Here is a 13,499-nt window from a genome sequence, read left to right as displayed (position 1 = left end):
GGTGCTTTCTGGATACATTCTTATTTTCAGAACATTGGGATGGAAGGATAAGAAGGCTTACAGAATTGGCCAAACAACCAAACTGTGTCTGTGTACTCATCAAGCATTCAAGGGAAGCTTCTATACTGCATCAAATTACCTGGCATACTATTGGGGTAAAGATGAAAATTCTTAGATTATATTCCAGAGGCACTGATTCTCTAGCTTTAAAACTTAGAGATCTGTAGAGTTTTGTTTTGTTGTTCTTTGTTTGCTTGTTTATTTATTTAGTTTTTGGTCCTGGGGATCGAACTCGGGACCTTGCACTTGCGAGGCAGACAGTGGCACCACTGAGCTAAATCCCCAACCCTATTTGCTTATTTTAAAGGAGAAACCAACATGATTCTAGTATGTGAGCCCAGCAGGTCATAAGTTGGATGATACCTGGGGTTTAGCTCTCCTGGTCCTCAGGCATTACTGAAGACAGAAGTTTATAAGGAGTCTTCATCAGCTCGTACATATTTTCTTCTGGCTGTCATGGTTCTGAGTCACAGCTCCATGCCTTCCACTTTACCTCCTCACACTGCCTTACTTCACCCTTCTTACCTTGCCCCTGCCTGTAGAAATTACACTCCTTTAATTTCTAGGCAGAGATTACAGGAAAACCAGTCAGAAGAATAGCTAGAAAGGAGAGGGTGTACATATCAGTTAGTTGAAAGAAAGTTTCATTTGCTTCACCATTCTAAAGCAGAGTGTATATACTGCTGGACATCAAGTCTGTATTTTTTCCCAGAGCATTTAACTTTGAAGAATAAATTAGTAAATTCCTGGTGCCAGTGTTTTGAAAGGTCTGACACACTGTGGTAATGTGGATAACAAAGTTGCTCTTTTAATCTCAGCCCTAAAGTTGCACCTTCACTTTCTGATGTGAAGGAGCAGCCCTTCATTCTTGCAGCAGGTAGCAGGGACTTGGGCTGGCACCAAATGTGCAAAGTGCAAGACACAGTCATTTTGGAAGAAAGATCTATATAACTGAACATATTCGTTTTAGATGTCAAGTGTGCTTCATGCTTTTCCTGCTTATTTTTCTAAAAAAATATTTTAACTGTTCCTTTGAATCTAACAATATTAATGTAACAAGAGCTTTAATAGACATAAAAGCGAAACAAGAATAAACTAGTAGCAATGTTTTATGAATTGCATAGAGAGTCCCATCATGAAGAGAAATTTGATTAGTCTGTGGGAAGCCAAAAATGTTTCTAAATTAACGGCACCTAGTGCCTCAATCTATTTGCCTATAAATTTGATATAAAGACATTGCTAGTGAAATTTTAAAAACTATATTTTCTATAAAGGCAGGTTCCTACTTCTTTCTCCTATTAAATGGAATTAATGGAGAAGGGAAATAGAATTCTGAAAGTTCCAGGATGTGGGCAACCGTACTGCTGTAGTGCAGGGATCAGTTATAATAGAACATTCATCATTATAATATAGAATATTCATCATATATAGAATCTAATAGAATATTCATCGTTGCTTGGCACGATAAGTGAATTAAAGTTTGGGTGGGGGTCTAAACTGAAACCTGTGTTATTCATTATTCCTATAGGAAAAATTCACTCCAAGTTACATATGCTCACCTTCAAGTGAACCTTTTTAAACAAATATTTAAGAACTGGCTTCAGCTCTCATTTCCAACCCAAAATGGTAGGCTGTTTGCCTTCCACAGAATATCTGCTTTGAGTTCCCGAGTTACTCAGAAACCTCTTTCAGAGCAGAGTTGGAGGGCTGTGATTTTCAGTATAGGTATACAGAATATCTTTTTTGTTGTTTTGTACTTTTTTTGGTACTAATTAAACTTTTCTGTTTTAGTTGGTTATTAAGGCTCATGGATTCTTCTTTTAAAGGACAGAATGGATTGTGGGTTTTGGCACTGCTACTTGTTTCTTGATTTTGAGGGACTTTCTTCAGGTGATTTCCACAGAAAGAAGTAAGGATTTTATGTGGGACCACAAAATTACCATCTTGCGTATATGTAGTGGCTTTCAGAATGTTTTCACATCATTTGACTTTTTAAAAAACAGACTTGTGAAGTAAACAGAGCAAGCAGATAATAGAAATCCACATTTTAGATGGAGAAACTGATGTTCAGAGAAAATTCACTAAGTTGGTCCAGAATCAGAACTGACACTAGAGGTTTCTGAATCTGGTTCATTTTTTGTCATACTGTCTTTTATATCTTGTTTTCTGGCAGTTTGATAGTGAAGTGATGCTTGGATACCCACCAGTCGTAACATTGTGTGGTTTTCACTTTAACATTTAGGTATTTATAAAATAACATATTTTAATTTCTTCATTTTTAAACCATGCAGTTCTTCAGTTTCCCTGCTATGGTTGCTCCATTCAAATGTTCCGTCCTTCCGCTCAGCCAGAACCAGGAGTTCATGCCATTTGTCAAGGAATTATGTAAGCAAATCCACTTGGGTAATCTCCATGGGAACATCGTTAAGTAGACTCAGTTTTAGGAAATGTATCATTTAGTTCAATAAAAATAGAGATTGAATAAGAAGAAATCTAAGTGATTTTTGCCTCTGCTCTTATTTCTGAGAGAGAAAGTGTGTGCTTTTTCAGAGTGCTTTATCCTAGTATTGAATGAATCAAAGTAGGGCCCAAGAATCTGATTTCAAGATTACTTCTCATGTTGCCTTGTGTGCCCTTCACTGGGGGAACCTGAGTAAAGTGTGGCAGCCCTAGTCGTGGTGTCCATAGCACTGAAAGGGATCCTGGTGATCATCTGGTGCTGCCCACTCTCTCAGAGATGGGAGGTAGAAGGAATCCATGGACTGCTCAGGGCTGTGCAAATCGAGCTGGTGGCACCAGTACCCTCCTCCTGGTCATGGCTTCTCATCCAACACTTGTTCCCCTGCAGCTGTATCACATATAGCTAGGATGGAAGGTTTGGGATCCAGTGAGGAATTTATTAAACTTCTGGGTTTTTTCTTTCTTTTACAAGTGGAATTTGTTGCTCTCTTGTTTTGGCCCCTTTTGTAAGTTTCCTGAGCTTGTAAGACAGCATTCAGGTGACACTGAGACTTACTCCATTCTTTTCTTTGTCATTACTTCGTCTGTTTCGGATAGCGGAAGCTCTGACCAGGAATGGCGTGTCTCACAAAGTAGATGACTCCTCTGGGTCCATTGGAAGACGCTATGCCAGGACTGATGAGATTGGTGTGGCTTTTGGCATCACCATTGACTTTGATACAGTGAACAAGACCCCTCATACTGCAACCCTGAGGGACCGAGACTCCATGCGGCAGATCAGAGCAGAGGTATCTGCCCTTTGCTTTGGCATTTTTAATCTTATAAGTGTGTACCAGTTCCGACTGGTTGGAGTTAGATTTTATTTATACTTCACTTTCCTTTTTTTTTCTTTTGTAATTTTAATGATAGGTTTATATCAGATGAAGCCTAGATTCCCAAATCTGTGCCTTAATTATAAAAATACCCTTTAGCATTTCTCTAATACTTTATAGTCATTTATTTGCCCTGGGCTCATTCTCTAGCAATTTGCTTTTATAGTTGTTTGGGCATTGAGCAAGAGAAATGTGATGCCAAGAAACTGTTGCCATAGTTTTATTGGCAGGCTTTGGGGACTGAGACATTTTTATCTGTTTCTATAGAAACGTGTACATGTTTGTATATATAAACTTTTTGGTCATAATCCATTCAAAATAGTGAATAATGTTGCAGTAATTTTCCTTAATGGAAAGGGAATAACAGAAAGGGAAGGAGGGTGGTAAGGGAAAGGGCAGAGTGGCCACTTCAGTTGACAACTGTCTCGCTAATTTATTAACTTTGAGCAGGTATTTATTTAGAGTGCGTATTGTGTGCTCAGCTTGATAGAGAGCGTTGGTAATAGGGAAAACAGAAGTAAAAGACTGGTCCCCCCCTTCCCAAGAATTTATAGTCTGTTTCACAGGCATAAATTTCTGTCTTGTCTTCTTATAAGCCAGATCTGGCTACCCCAGACCTACATTCCCATCTGGCTGTAGTTTTCAAAGTGTGGTCCCTGGACCTGTGAGCTCACATCACCTGGCCACCAGTTAGCTCAGCCAGTCTCCACCCCAAACCTACCAGCTCAGAAGCTGGGGTCAGAAGTGCAAGCCTTATAATTGACTTGGTTGCAAACTCAAGTTTGAGAACCTCTGCTGTGTGTCAGCCAGTGTTTGCTGAAGGGTAAGGAACAGCTGGCTTGCCTGGCACCCTCCATACCTTTACTTCATGGACTCTGTCCAGCTGGGAGTTAAGAGCTCCTGTTAGAAGAGTGAAATGTTAAGCATACGAAGTAATTTCAAGTGACAGTGGTGATTTAAAATAGTAAGGAAAGGCTTTGTGACCAGATTGAATTTTCCAGGGGAGGTGGTGAGCTTTGTGGGCTGGAAAAAGACCATGAACTGAGGCCTGAGAGGTCGGGTGAGGGGTGAGTGTAATTAAGTAAAGAGGCCCAGAGAGTGACAAGAGACATGTAGGACCCAGTTTGTAAGGAGACCTTGTGATTATATAGACATGGCACAAGTTGGTTGATGCTTGATCTTCTCTCCCCCCTCAGGTCTCTGAACTGCCTGGCATAGTCCGAGATCTGGCCAATGGCAGCATCACATGGGCAGATGTGGAGGCCAGGTATCCTGTCTTTGAAGGTCAGGAGACTGGCAAAAAGGAGACAATCGAGGAATGAGGACAACTTTTGCAACTTTTGACTACATGTGCTAATAAAAATTTAACTGTTACTATGTCCATTTTACTAAAAAAAAAAAACCCAAAAAACCCCAACCAAAAGAACAACATTTGATTGCTCCCAGGGGCTGTATTTTATCGTCAGTGGCTGCCTGATTTTATCCCCACAATTAAAGTTGCAGAAATTCTGAACCATTTTATAATTCATGTGCTTGTGTTTCCACATTTTTTTTTCAGCAAAGCTGCTTTTTCACCTTTGATTATTAGACTTAATGTTAAACACAATGGATACACTTAAAAAATTAACAGCACTAATTCACTGGGATAAAACTACACACCATAAAATTAGCCTGTTTTAAATGTACAATTCACTGATTTTTAGTATATTTACAGAGCTGTACAACCACCACCACAATCCAATTTTAGAACATATTCATTGCTCCAAAAAAATTTGTCATGCCCATTTACCTGCGTTCCCCATTCCAACCTCAGCTGGCTCTAAGCAACTATAATCTACTTTGTCTCTATAGATTCATCTTTCTTACCCTCTTTATCTGAGAAAGTGATACATTGTGCTAAAGAGACAGCTGTCTCCAAGCAGGTGGAATGGGTTCTGGGAAAGGCTGAGGTGGAATGGGGTGGCTGGGGCAGAGGATGGAGGGGCAGCATGCTGGTGTGTGGCCCCTGGTTGCTAACCTTCTTACATAGTCCCCGAGGGTGGGGCCTGGACAGAAGCACCCTCTATTTCAAGGCAAGCTTAATTCTTGTTTTTTGGTTTTGGTACTGGGAATCAAACTTGGGTCCTTGTGCTTTCGAGGCAGGTGGCAGAACCACTGAGCTAAATCCCCGGCCCAGCAAGCTTAATTCTTGGTTTGCTGGTAGTCCTGGAAATCAGTGGGCTTCTGATGCTAGAGGATCCCCATCTATTTTGTCTGACTTAGCAGTTCTCAGCTATCAGTGTCTTTATCCAAGCCTAGACGTTTTGGGCTTAGTTTCTAAGGCACTTTGTTGCTGTCCTCTTTTTGTATAGAATACTAGGAAAATATGCTTATTTGTAAGAAGAAAATATAAGGATGTGCAAATTTTAGCAGCTCTGTTTGCAGAGTTAGAACTTTGTCTAGGACAGTACTGAGGGATGAGTGGACTCCATCCAAAAGGCTTTTTACTTCTTCCCCTTCTTATTCATTTTTTTCCTTTTCCTGTAAGTATCCACAACAACCAACACAGATTTTTATGAGGTCATTAGTAGGGGAAGATATGTTAAACAAAGAGGGATTTATCTACCTTGGATCATGAAGGGATTGGAAAAAACACTCTTCAGTGGCAAACATCTGTCCTGGAATGGAGGCTGGGTCTGAGATCTGCAAGCCCTACCTTTCTCTGTTCCTCTCCTAGGTGGCTGTGCATGGTTCCTCCCAGGAGAACACCCACATCTCCAAAGTGACTGCTTCAGTGGGGGCCAAGGGCCAGAGCAGAGCTCTGGTTCTCTTTCTACCGTTTATCTGATTTTAAGCACAGGTGGGTGTAAAGCTGTGTTCTAAATAAAGAGGCCCTTTACACATGAAAGTGTACACATGCACAATCATGCAATTCTGCTCAACCCTATTGTCTGAAGCCCAGGTCTTTATCAAGCAAGGTTTGAAGTTGTGAGACCTTTGAAAAATTACTTTTGTACTTGTTTGTATCAAGCTAGAGGATTGTTGAACAGAGCTAGGTAAATTGCACCATCTCTCAAAGTTCTTCCTGTTACTTTCCTCAAAAGTAGTAACCGAAGAGGCTCAGATCCTAATTGGTTTCCACAGCATGCACAGAAGAACAGAGTAAATTCTTTTAAACTTCTTAGTTGACTTCAGAACATTCAGTCAAATATAATGTGCCGGTAGGTTAGAGAGGGAGCCTGTACCTGACTTCTGCAGGAGTCCAGCACCTTAATATTGTTCTCTAGCTCAAATAGAAAAACACTGAATGTAGAGGGTCCCAGAAAAGGAATTCCTCACCAAGTCATATAAACACAGAAATGATCTTACTAGTTTTATGAGGTGGTACTACAGGTGTCCCAAGTTTTGGTGACAGAACTTGAGAAATTATTTTGCTGAATAAGTCAGTTGAGATAGATTCACTCTAGACTTTTACATATGTTCCTTTAATCAGTTGCGTCTCAGAATAATGGCAGTGCTGGTGGGTTGGGAGTGTTTCTGAGAGGACCAGATGCCCTGGAGATGATCTCAATTGCCTTTGGATGTAGCTGCAGTGGAATGGGCCTGCCTCCTGTGACAAGGGAAAGCTGTCACTTGTCTCTCTTGGGTAGGGTGCCAATGGGGCCGTAAGAGCAGGGCTCATGCTACAGAATCTTGCCCCAGCTTGTTGCTGATAATTTGTAATTAAGGCAGGTGTTTTTGGCATTTAGCCATCACCAAAATGAAATTTAGTTGAAGATTCAGTAAGTGAATGGATGAATAATTTTTGCTGTGCTTCAAAATTCACCTCTTGTTGCCTATTCAATAAGTCTTGGTTATTGGGCTGCCTCTAAGCAGTAATCATGTTAAGACCACGTGGATGGAATTAATGTCTCTAGAAATTGGGATGTGATTTGGGAGCTTTGCTGGTGATTGCCTGCGGCTCTGCCCTGCTCCCTAAGAGTCCCTTCCTTGAGCTGGTCCTATGCTGGACAGTTTTTCTTACTTGCATGTTAAAAAGAATGCACCTTTTAAGGCCTGTTGCTCTAGTAAACGATGTTAGGGCTGTGGTTTTCAACCCTGGGTGGGTGTTTGAATCCTTTAAACTTTGAAAAATACTCATGCATGGGCCCCAGTTCACCAAATGTAATGAGTTTCTTTAGGATGGGGTCCTGAACATCAATATTTTTTCTGAAAGACCCTTAAGAGAGCCACTACTACTGCTTTTGTACTTGGTTACTTTGTTGCTATGGGAAATGATAGACTCATTGCTTTCCTAGAAGAAGTCTTTGAGACTACAAATTTGTAAGAACCATCCACTGAGACCATTAGTAAAGCAGATGTGGAGTTGGGAATGAGCGCAGGGACTTCAGTTTCCCTGGGTAAACTTTTGTAGCCTCATTCTTGCTGGATGGAGGTGGTGGGGCTGAAGAGCAGAGGGCGGCTCTGACCTCTGGGCTGGAAGTAAGTTAGCTGGATTTTAGTCCTGGCTCTTCCATTATCTGGCTGGGAGAATTAACCATTCCATGCCTTCATCCAAGGCCAGGGAAGAGAAGCCCTTCTGTCATGGGAGCCAAAGCCCACTGTCCTCTTCTAATGTGCAGGACCCAGTGTGGAAAGGAGCCCATGTGGAGGTTCGACAGCCAGCCAGCGCTGCAGTTACTAGGTCTTAAAACTCAATCACCAATAATTAGCCCAAAAGCAGTTATGCTGACTAAAACAATTTAGGCTAATTAAAACGTTTTTTGGCTCATCACAATTCACTGCTCTGCATCTGAGTGTGAGTTAATTGACAGATTAAGTAGAATGAAATTGTGGGAAAGAAGGAAGAAAAAAACTTCACGACTGACAAGCTTTAAAATGAAAAGAAAAAAAAAAAAGCCCAGACTCCCCATGTTTTGGAAAGGAATTCTGAAGCAAACTTGCAAACTGATACACGCCATTGGCCTGTTCTCTCCCTTAGTAGCAACTCTCCTGTGCCACATCCAGGCCATCAACTCCAGCTGGACTTTGTGTCCAGAATCGGGCCGCTTCTCATCACCTTCTCAGCCACCACCCTGGGCTGTTACCCAGTTTTCTGTGAGAGCTGTCCGAACTGGTAGTACCTTTGCCTCTCTGTGATCTGTCTTCCATCTAGGAGCAAAGCAGTCTGATTCTTTCCCAAAATGGCTTTTCATTTCCCTCTAGAATAACAACTACATGTTCTACCCCTCCCCACCCACCTCCCTATTTCTGTTGGCCCCTCTCCTGTTGCCCTAGCAACCAGGCCAGGACATGGACTCCCACCCTCCCAGTCACCATACCCTCAGCTACTCCTGGATTCCTCAGGACTTTATTGAGCCAGCTCTTCCCTGTCTCCCTTACCCCGTCTGATCTCAGGCTTCAGCATGGTGCCATATACCCCCTACATTGACGAATAGCTTCCTATCTCCTTTACAGCCTGCTTTTTCTTCCTCAGCACCTAACACTATAACCTGCAGTATTTCTCATCTTGTTTAATTGTCATTGACTGCATTGGAGTGTACACTACCTAAGGACAAGGATTTGGGGTCTTTTTTGTTCACAGCTGTGTTCTCATTGCCTAGGACAGGGCCTTTAGTGGCACTCAGTAAATATTTGAATGAATCTTCTCCAGCAGGGCATCTCCCACATTCTCAGTTTTTTTCCTTGTACTAGGAATTGAACTCAGGACTACTGAACTACATCCCAGCTTCTTTTTAAAATTTTGAGACATGGTCTCACTAAGTTGCCCAGTCTTGCTATCCTCCTGCCCCACCATCCCAGTAGCTGGGATTACAGGTGAGCTCCACCATAAGTGGTTCCCATACTCCGTATTTTCATTTTAAAATTGGCTTACTTCAAAATGACTACAGGCTCAAGCCTTGGCTCAATACCCAGTTCCTCATTCAGCCCCCGCGTGGTTAGTAAGCCCCAAGGCAAAGTCTTAAGTTTAGTGAAGCGGCGATGATGCTTTTTTTTTTGTAATATAGCAAATATATTAATTTAATTTAAAAACTTTCTAAAACATGTAGACTCTGAGAAGAGGTTCCTGGCAGAGAAATGTACGACCTCAAGGTCTTTTGAGGACAAGAGTGTTGGGGGTCAGTGAAGCACCCTGAAAGAAATTGATTCCTGTTTTGGGGGGCTGACACTTCAGGGTGAACCAGATGTGCCCCTGTCTCCAAGCCTTTCACACCTCGATGGTGGGGTCATAACCTCAACAGCAAATATGGCCATGGGGTAGCTCTGGCTGTAGGTCAGGGAGGGTCTCTTTCTCCAGACCCCACTTCTTTATGTGAATTCCACTGGTACTGGTACCTCATGCCTTCAGTTGTAAAGTCCTTAAGATTCAAGCAGGCAGTGGAGGGCCAGGGGCACCCCAGGTGTGTTTCAGGCTGAGGGATGGGATGGATTTGGAAACACCAGGGCTGAGGGTGCTCATTTGCTTAGGAACTAGATGCACCGTCTCCCATTGAGCACACTCTGACCATCACTAAAAGGGCAAATGGGGAAGGATGGGGATTCTCCTTGTAAACTGGAGGTATTTGGGCTGGACAGAAAGAATGAGAAGGAAAGAGGTCCCCCTATAGGGGTGCTCATGGACCCCCACTGGCCTTGCTCAGAGAACCTAGAGATTGGAACTTGAGTTGAAAGGAAGAACTGATGAATCTACATTTCTTCGATTTCCTGGGCAAAGAGCCCTCCTTGGAGACCCATAATGATGAATTGTTTATGGAGGGCCTCAAGGAAGCAGAGGGGACCTTACTCAGTACCCTGAAAAGCTAATTAAGAAGCACTATTAATTACTGTGTGGTATTCACAGCACAGGCTGAGCAGTAGTTGCCTTTGGGATTGAGAACCAGTAGCTCCTGCCTGCCTTTGCTTACTCATTTGTCAAGCCAGCAGTTATTGAAATCAGACTCAAGCCAGTCTCAGAAGGTCCCTTTTTCTGGAGAACTCTTTCCTAAATGCAGTAGTTAACACTCGGAACTATCTGTCAACCTAGCTTTCATCATCCATTTATTCAAGTAGAATTTGTGGCCCCTACAATATAATCAGACAAACCAGAATGATTGTGAGAAGTGGCACCAACGATATTTGGTCCCACCTTTGGGAAGTGAAGGGATAGGCCACATCCTTTGCCAGTGGGAAGTCAGGAGTCACTGGACCCGGAGACCCTGGGTAAGGTTAATTGGGGGACATGCCAGGAGTCTATAGGGCCGGGGGGAGATGTTTCTGTCATACCTGTGAAGTGGAGAGGGGCTGCTTTCAGTCAAGAACTAGCCCTAGGCTCTGCTGGTTAGGTGTGGAGCCAGAGAATGGATTTTCCCTCTGTGCAAACCCCATCAATTGCTTGTGCCTTTGTTCTATCTGGCTAGCACTGAGCCACTATTGGTTGACCAGCTCTGGGTGGAACAAATAGGAAAGGCCAGTTGATCCACCGAATGTTTCTAGAGCTCCTATGGACACAAAGCTCTGGCATGTGGCCTCCAGGCATTCCCAGCCCAGCAATGGAGCTTGTGGGGACATCTGTAGGAGCCCCCAAAGGTGACATGTCTGACAAGCTGACAAGAAGGGGCTGTTTTCCTAGAAAGGCCCATTAAGCGGGGTTTGTGGTTCAGAGACTGAAGCCGTAGTGATAGAGCTGGGCTAGGAGAGCCACACGACAGCCCCTTGTGTGGCACAGCTTTGGGCTGCACCCAAAAAACCCCAGCCAGAAGCCCAGACAAAACTTAGTCCACACAGGGCATTGATGTGAGCCACCCCCTGCCCATTCCTCCTGCTAACTAACAGCTCCAAGTGGCACAGTCTCTTCAGGAGAATTCTTGGTGCCTTAGGGGCAGAGCCTGGAAACCATACTGGATATATTGATGAGTAAATGTACACGTTTTACACACACCTCCTCCTCTCTTGCTACAGCTGCCTTCCCTAGAGGTTTCTAGAACGACAGGTCCCTACCTTTTCTTTCTGTAGTACACAAGCATGCGTGGGCGTGAGTGTAGTGGAAAGAAATGCCACAGGAGTTCCCTTGACTGCTGGCTCCCACACAGTCTACAGTCAGAACCGCGTGCAATTTCTAGGTCCCACCAAGCCTGGGAAGACTAGCTTCCAAAGCTTGCTGCCAGCGGTCACAATGTTGGCTAAGAGGGGAGGCCCGGTGCATTCTCAGAGTGGAGGCCTCAGTGAGGCTCCCAGCTGGAGCGTTTACTCCTTCAAACCTCTCTCTTGTGCCCTTTATAACCAAGCCACCAGGTCCACCAAGGGACAGCTCTTTATGTAAACACGTCTTGACCCTGAATGAAGTGTCACTGGGAAGCCAGGTCCTCATGCAGTGAGGAACTGGCCCCTCATTTCCTTGGCCCTTGGTTCTTTCTGCTCTTGATGAAATAATTCATAACATAGAGGCCATGCAGAAATCTTAGCAGACTTTATTGTAAAGTATATATAAAGAGAGTTATACTTTCGCAAGAAAGTGAGCAGTGCCATGAAGGCATCTGCTCTGAGTATTAGTTTGGATATCTTTTTATGCACACAAAAATTACTTCTGGGGTTCAGGGAACTATGGTGATGATACTTATAGACATTTTACTTCCAAGTTACTTTGGAATTGCAAAATGTCTTCCTGTTCTTTTTAGAGGGTCAGTGTTTCTTCAGGGGCTTTAATCTGGTAAGGAACTCAAAAAGATAAGTTCTTGATTTAAACCAGGTCCCAGTTTAGGCAGGAGGATCTTTTAAAGAACACTTTCTTTCCTGATACATTGGGCTGTAGGCTATGGCAGCTAGGAATGCTGGTGCCTTGTTCTGGAGTCAGATGGCCAAGTGGCCTGGAACCAGAAGGAATGTGTCCAATGTAACCTTAAAATGTCCTCATGCTCTGTGAGATTGCTTTGGGTCTGAGACCTAACAAATGACTATAATTGTATTATGCACTGAAGTCTGTTCCTTTACTTAACTATAACTGGCAAAGTATGCTATTTTGGACCTCCCACCCTGGCCCTTAGGCCCACTAAATGTCTACTGACCTACCCAACACTGTCATGTCAGGAAAGTGCTTCCCTTGGGCCTCAGGGCACAGCCTGTCTGAGTGTCCCCTCCTGTCCCTTCTGGGACAGCCTTCCTTCACGCCCCCACCCCAGCCCAGCCCCTGGTGCCTCACCTACTGTGGGCTCTGCAGATGCTCAGTGTGGCAGAAATGGCACACTGCAGGCCTTGCCCACTCTGTTGTCTCTGTGGCTGTCTCAAGTGCCCGGAGCTGGGTGGTGGAAAGTGAAAGGGAGGTGGAGGGCAGCTGAGGGTCTTGTGCCTCAAACCTTATTTGGCTTAGGGTCATGGCCCTGAGATGTGTACAAAGCAGAGGGCTAAATAAGGGCAGGTGAAGGCTACAGAGGCCGATTTGCCTGCTCCCAAAGATGACACACTGAAGTGGACCCCAAGAGACTTGCAAAGGCGGGAACAGGCACAAATCACTTTCCTGCCTTCACCTTGTGCTGTTTTTAGAGCTGTTTTTTTCCTCAATGAGCTGTTCAGTGTCTTGAAACCGGAAGCTGTGCTATTCTTATTTTCGTCTCTGGCCACAGTGGCGCCAAGTGGATAGGGAACAGGTGACAGATGGGTGTGTGTGTCTGCGTCTTGGTCTCCTCATGTGTTCCTGGGAATCTTCACATCATGCACGTGGCTCGAGTCTATCTGGACTTCCATCTGTGGCTGGAGCAATTGCCTTCACGCTGGGGAGCCATGTGTCCCCACCTCTGTGCAAGTCTGCGCGTTGAGATCACTTTCTGGCAGTGTCTCCGGTTCACCTTACATCCATCTCTGCTGCAGGTTAGCCATTCCCCCACCTGGGCCCTTGAGGCTTCATGTGCCTCCTGAGGGGGCTCCAGGGAGGGAAATGCCATCCCTGCCTTTCACTTCCTGCCCCAGAGATGCTCCATTACCTGCTGCACCTGCTTCTGTATTTGTCATTTTCTGGCCCCACCTTGATGATGGGCTGGGGCTTGGAGCCGGGCTGGGGCTTGGAGCCGGGCTGGGGCTTGGAGCCAGGCTGGGGTAGGGCTCTGACTGTGGTATCTCACTGAGAGGGGACCATGCTGCCAGGGTGAGGAATCCTTG

At 44.3% G+C, this 13,499-nt stretch overlaps 1 protein-coding gene across 3 annotated transcripts in view; it reads left to right on the top strand.

The window, feature by feature from the left end:
* Positions 1-4,920, top strand: part of Gars1 (glycyl-tRNA synthetase 1) — a 39,138-nt gene extending 34,218 nt beyond the window's left edge. For all 3 annotated transcript variants that reach the window (XM_087206568.1, XM_087206569.1, XM_087206570.1), the window contains 3 exons: positions 2,352-2,445; positions 3,118-3,308; positions 4,589-4,920. In XM_087206568.1, coding sequence (XP_087062694.1) covers positions 2,352-2,445; positions 3,118-3,308; positions 4,589-4,714 — 411 coding nt within the window. In that variant the 3' untranslated portion in view covers positions 4,715-4,920. The remainder of the gene's footprint in view (positions 1-2,351; positions 2,446-3,117; positions 3,309-4,588) is intronic.
* The last annotated feature ends 8,579 nt before the right edge of the window (positions 4,921-13,499 follow it).

This window comes from Heterocephalus glaber, unplaced genomic scaffold (assembly GCF_053883595.1).
Source record: "Heterocephalus glaber isolate CG9 unplaced genomic scaffold, H.glaber_assembly_v1.0 deba00000676, whole genome shotgun sequence".
In the NCBI taxonomy this organism is placed as follows: Eukaryota; Metazoa; Chordata; class Mammalia; order Rodentia; family Bathyergidae; genus Heterocephalus; species Heterocephalus glaber.
Note: the sequence above shows the minus strand (reverse complement) of the source record. Positions and strands in the feature narration are given on the sequence as shown.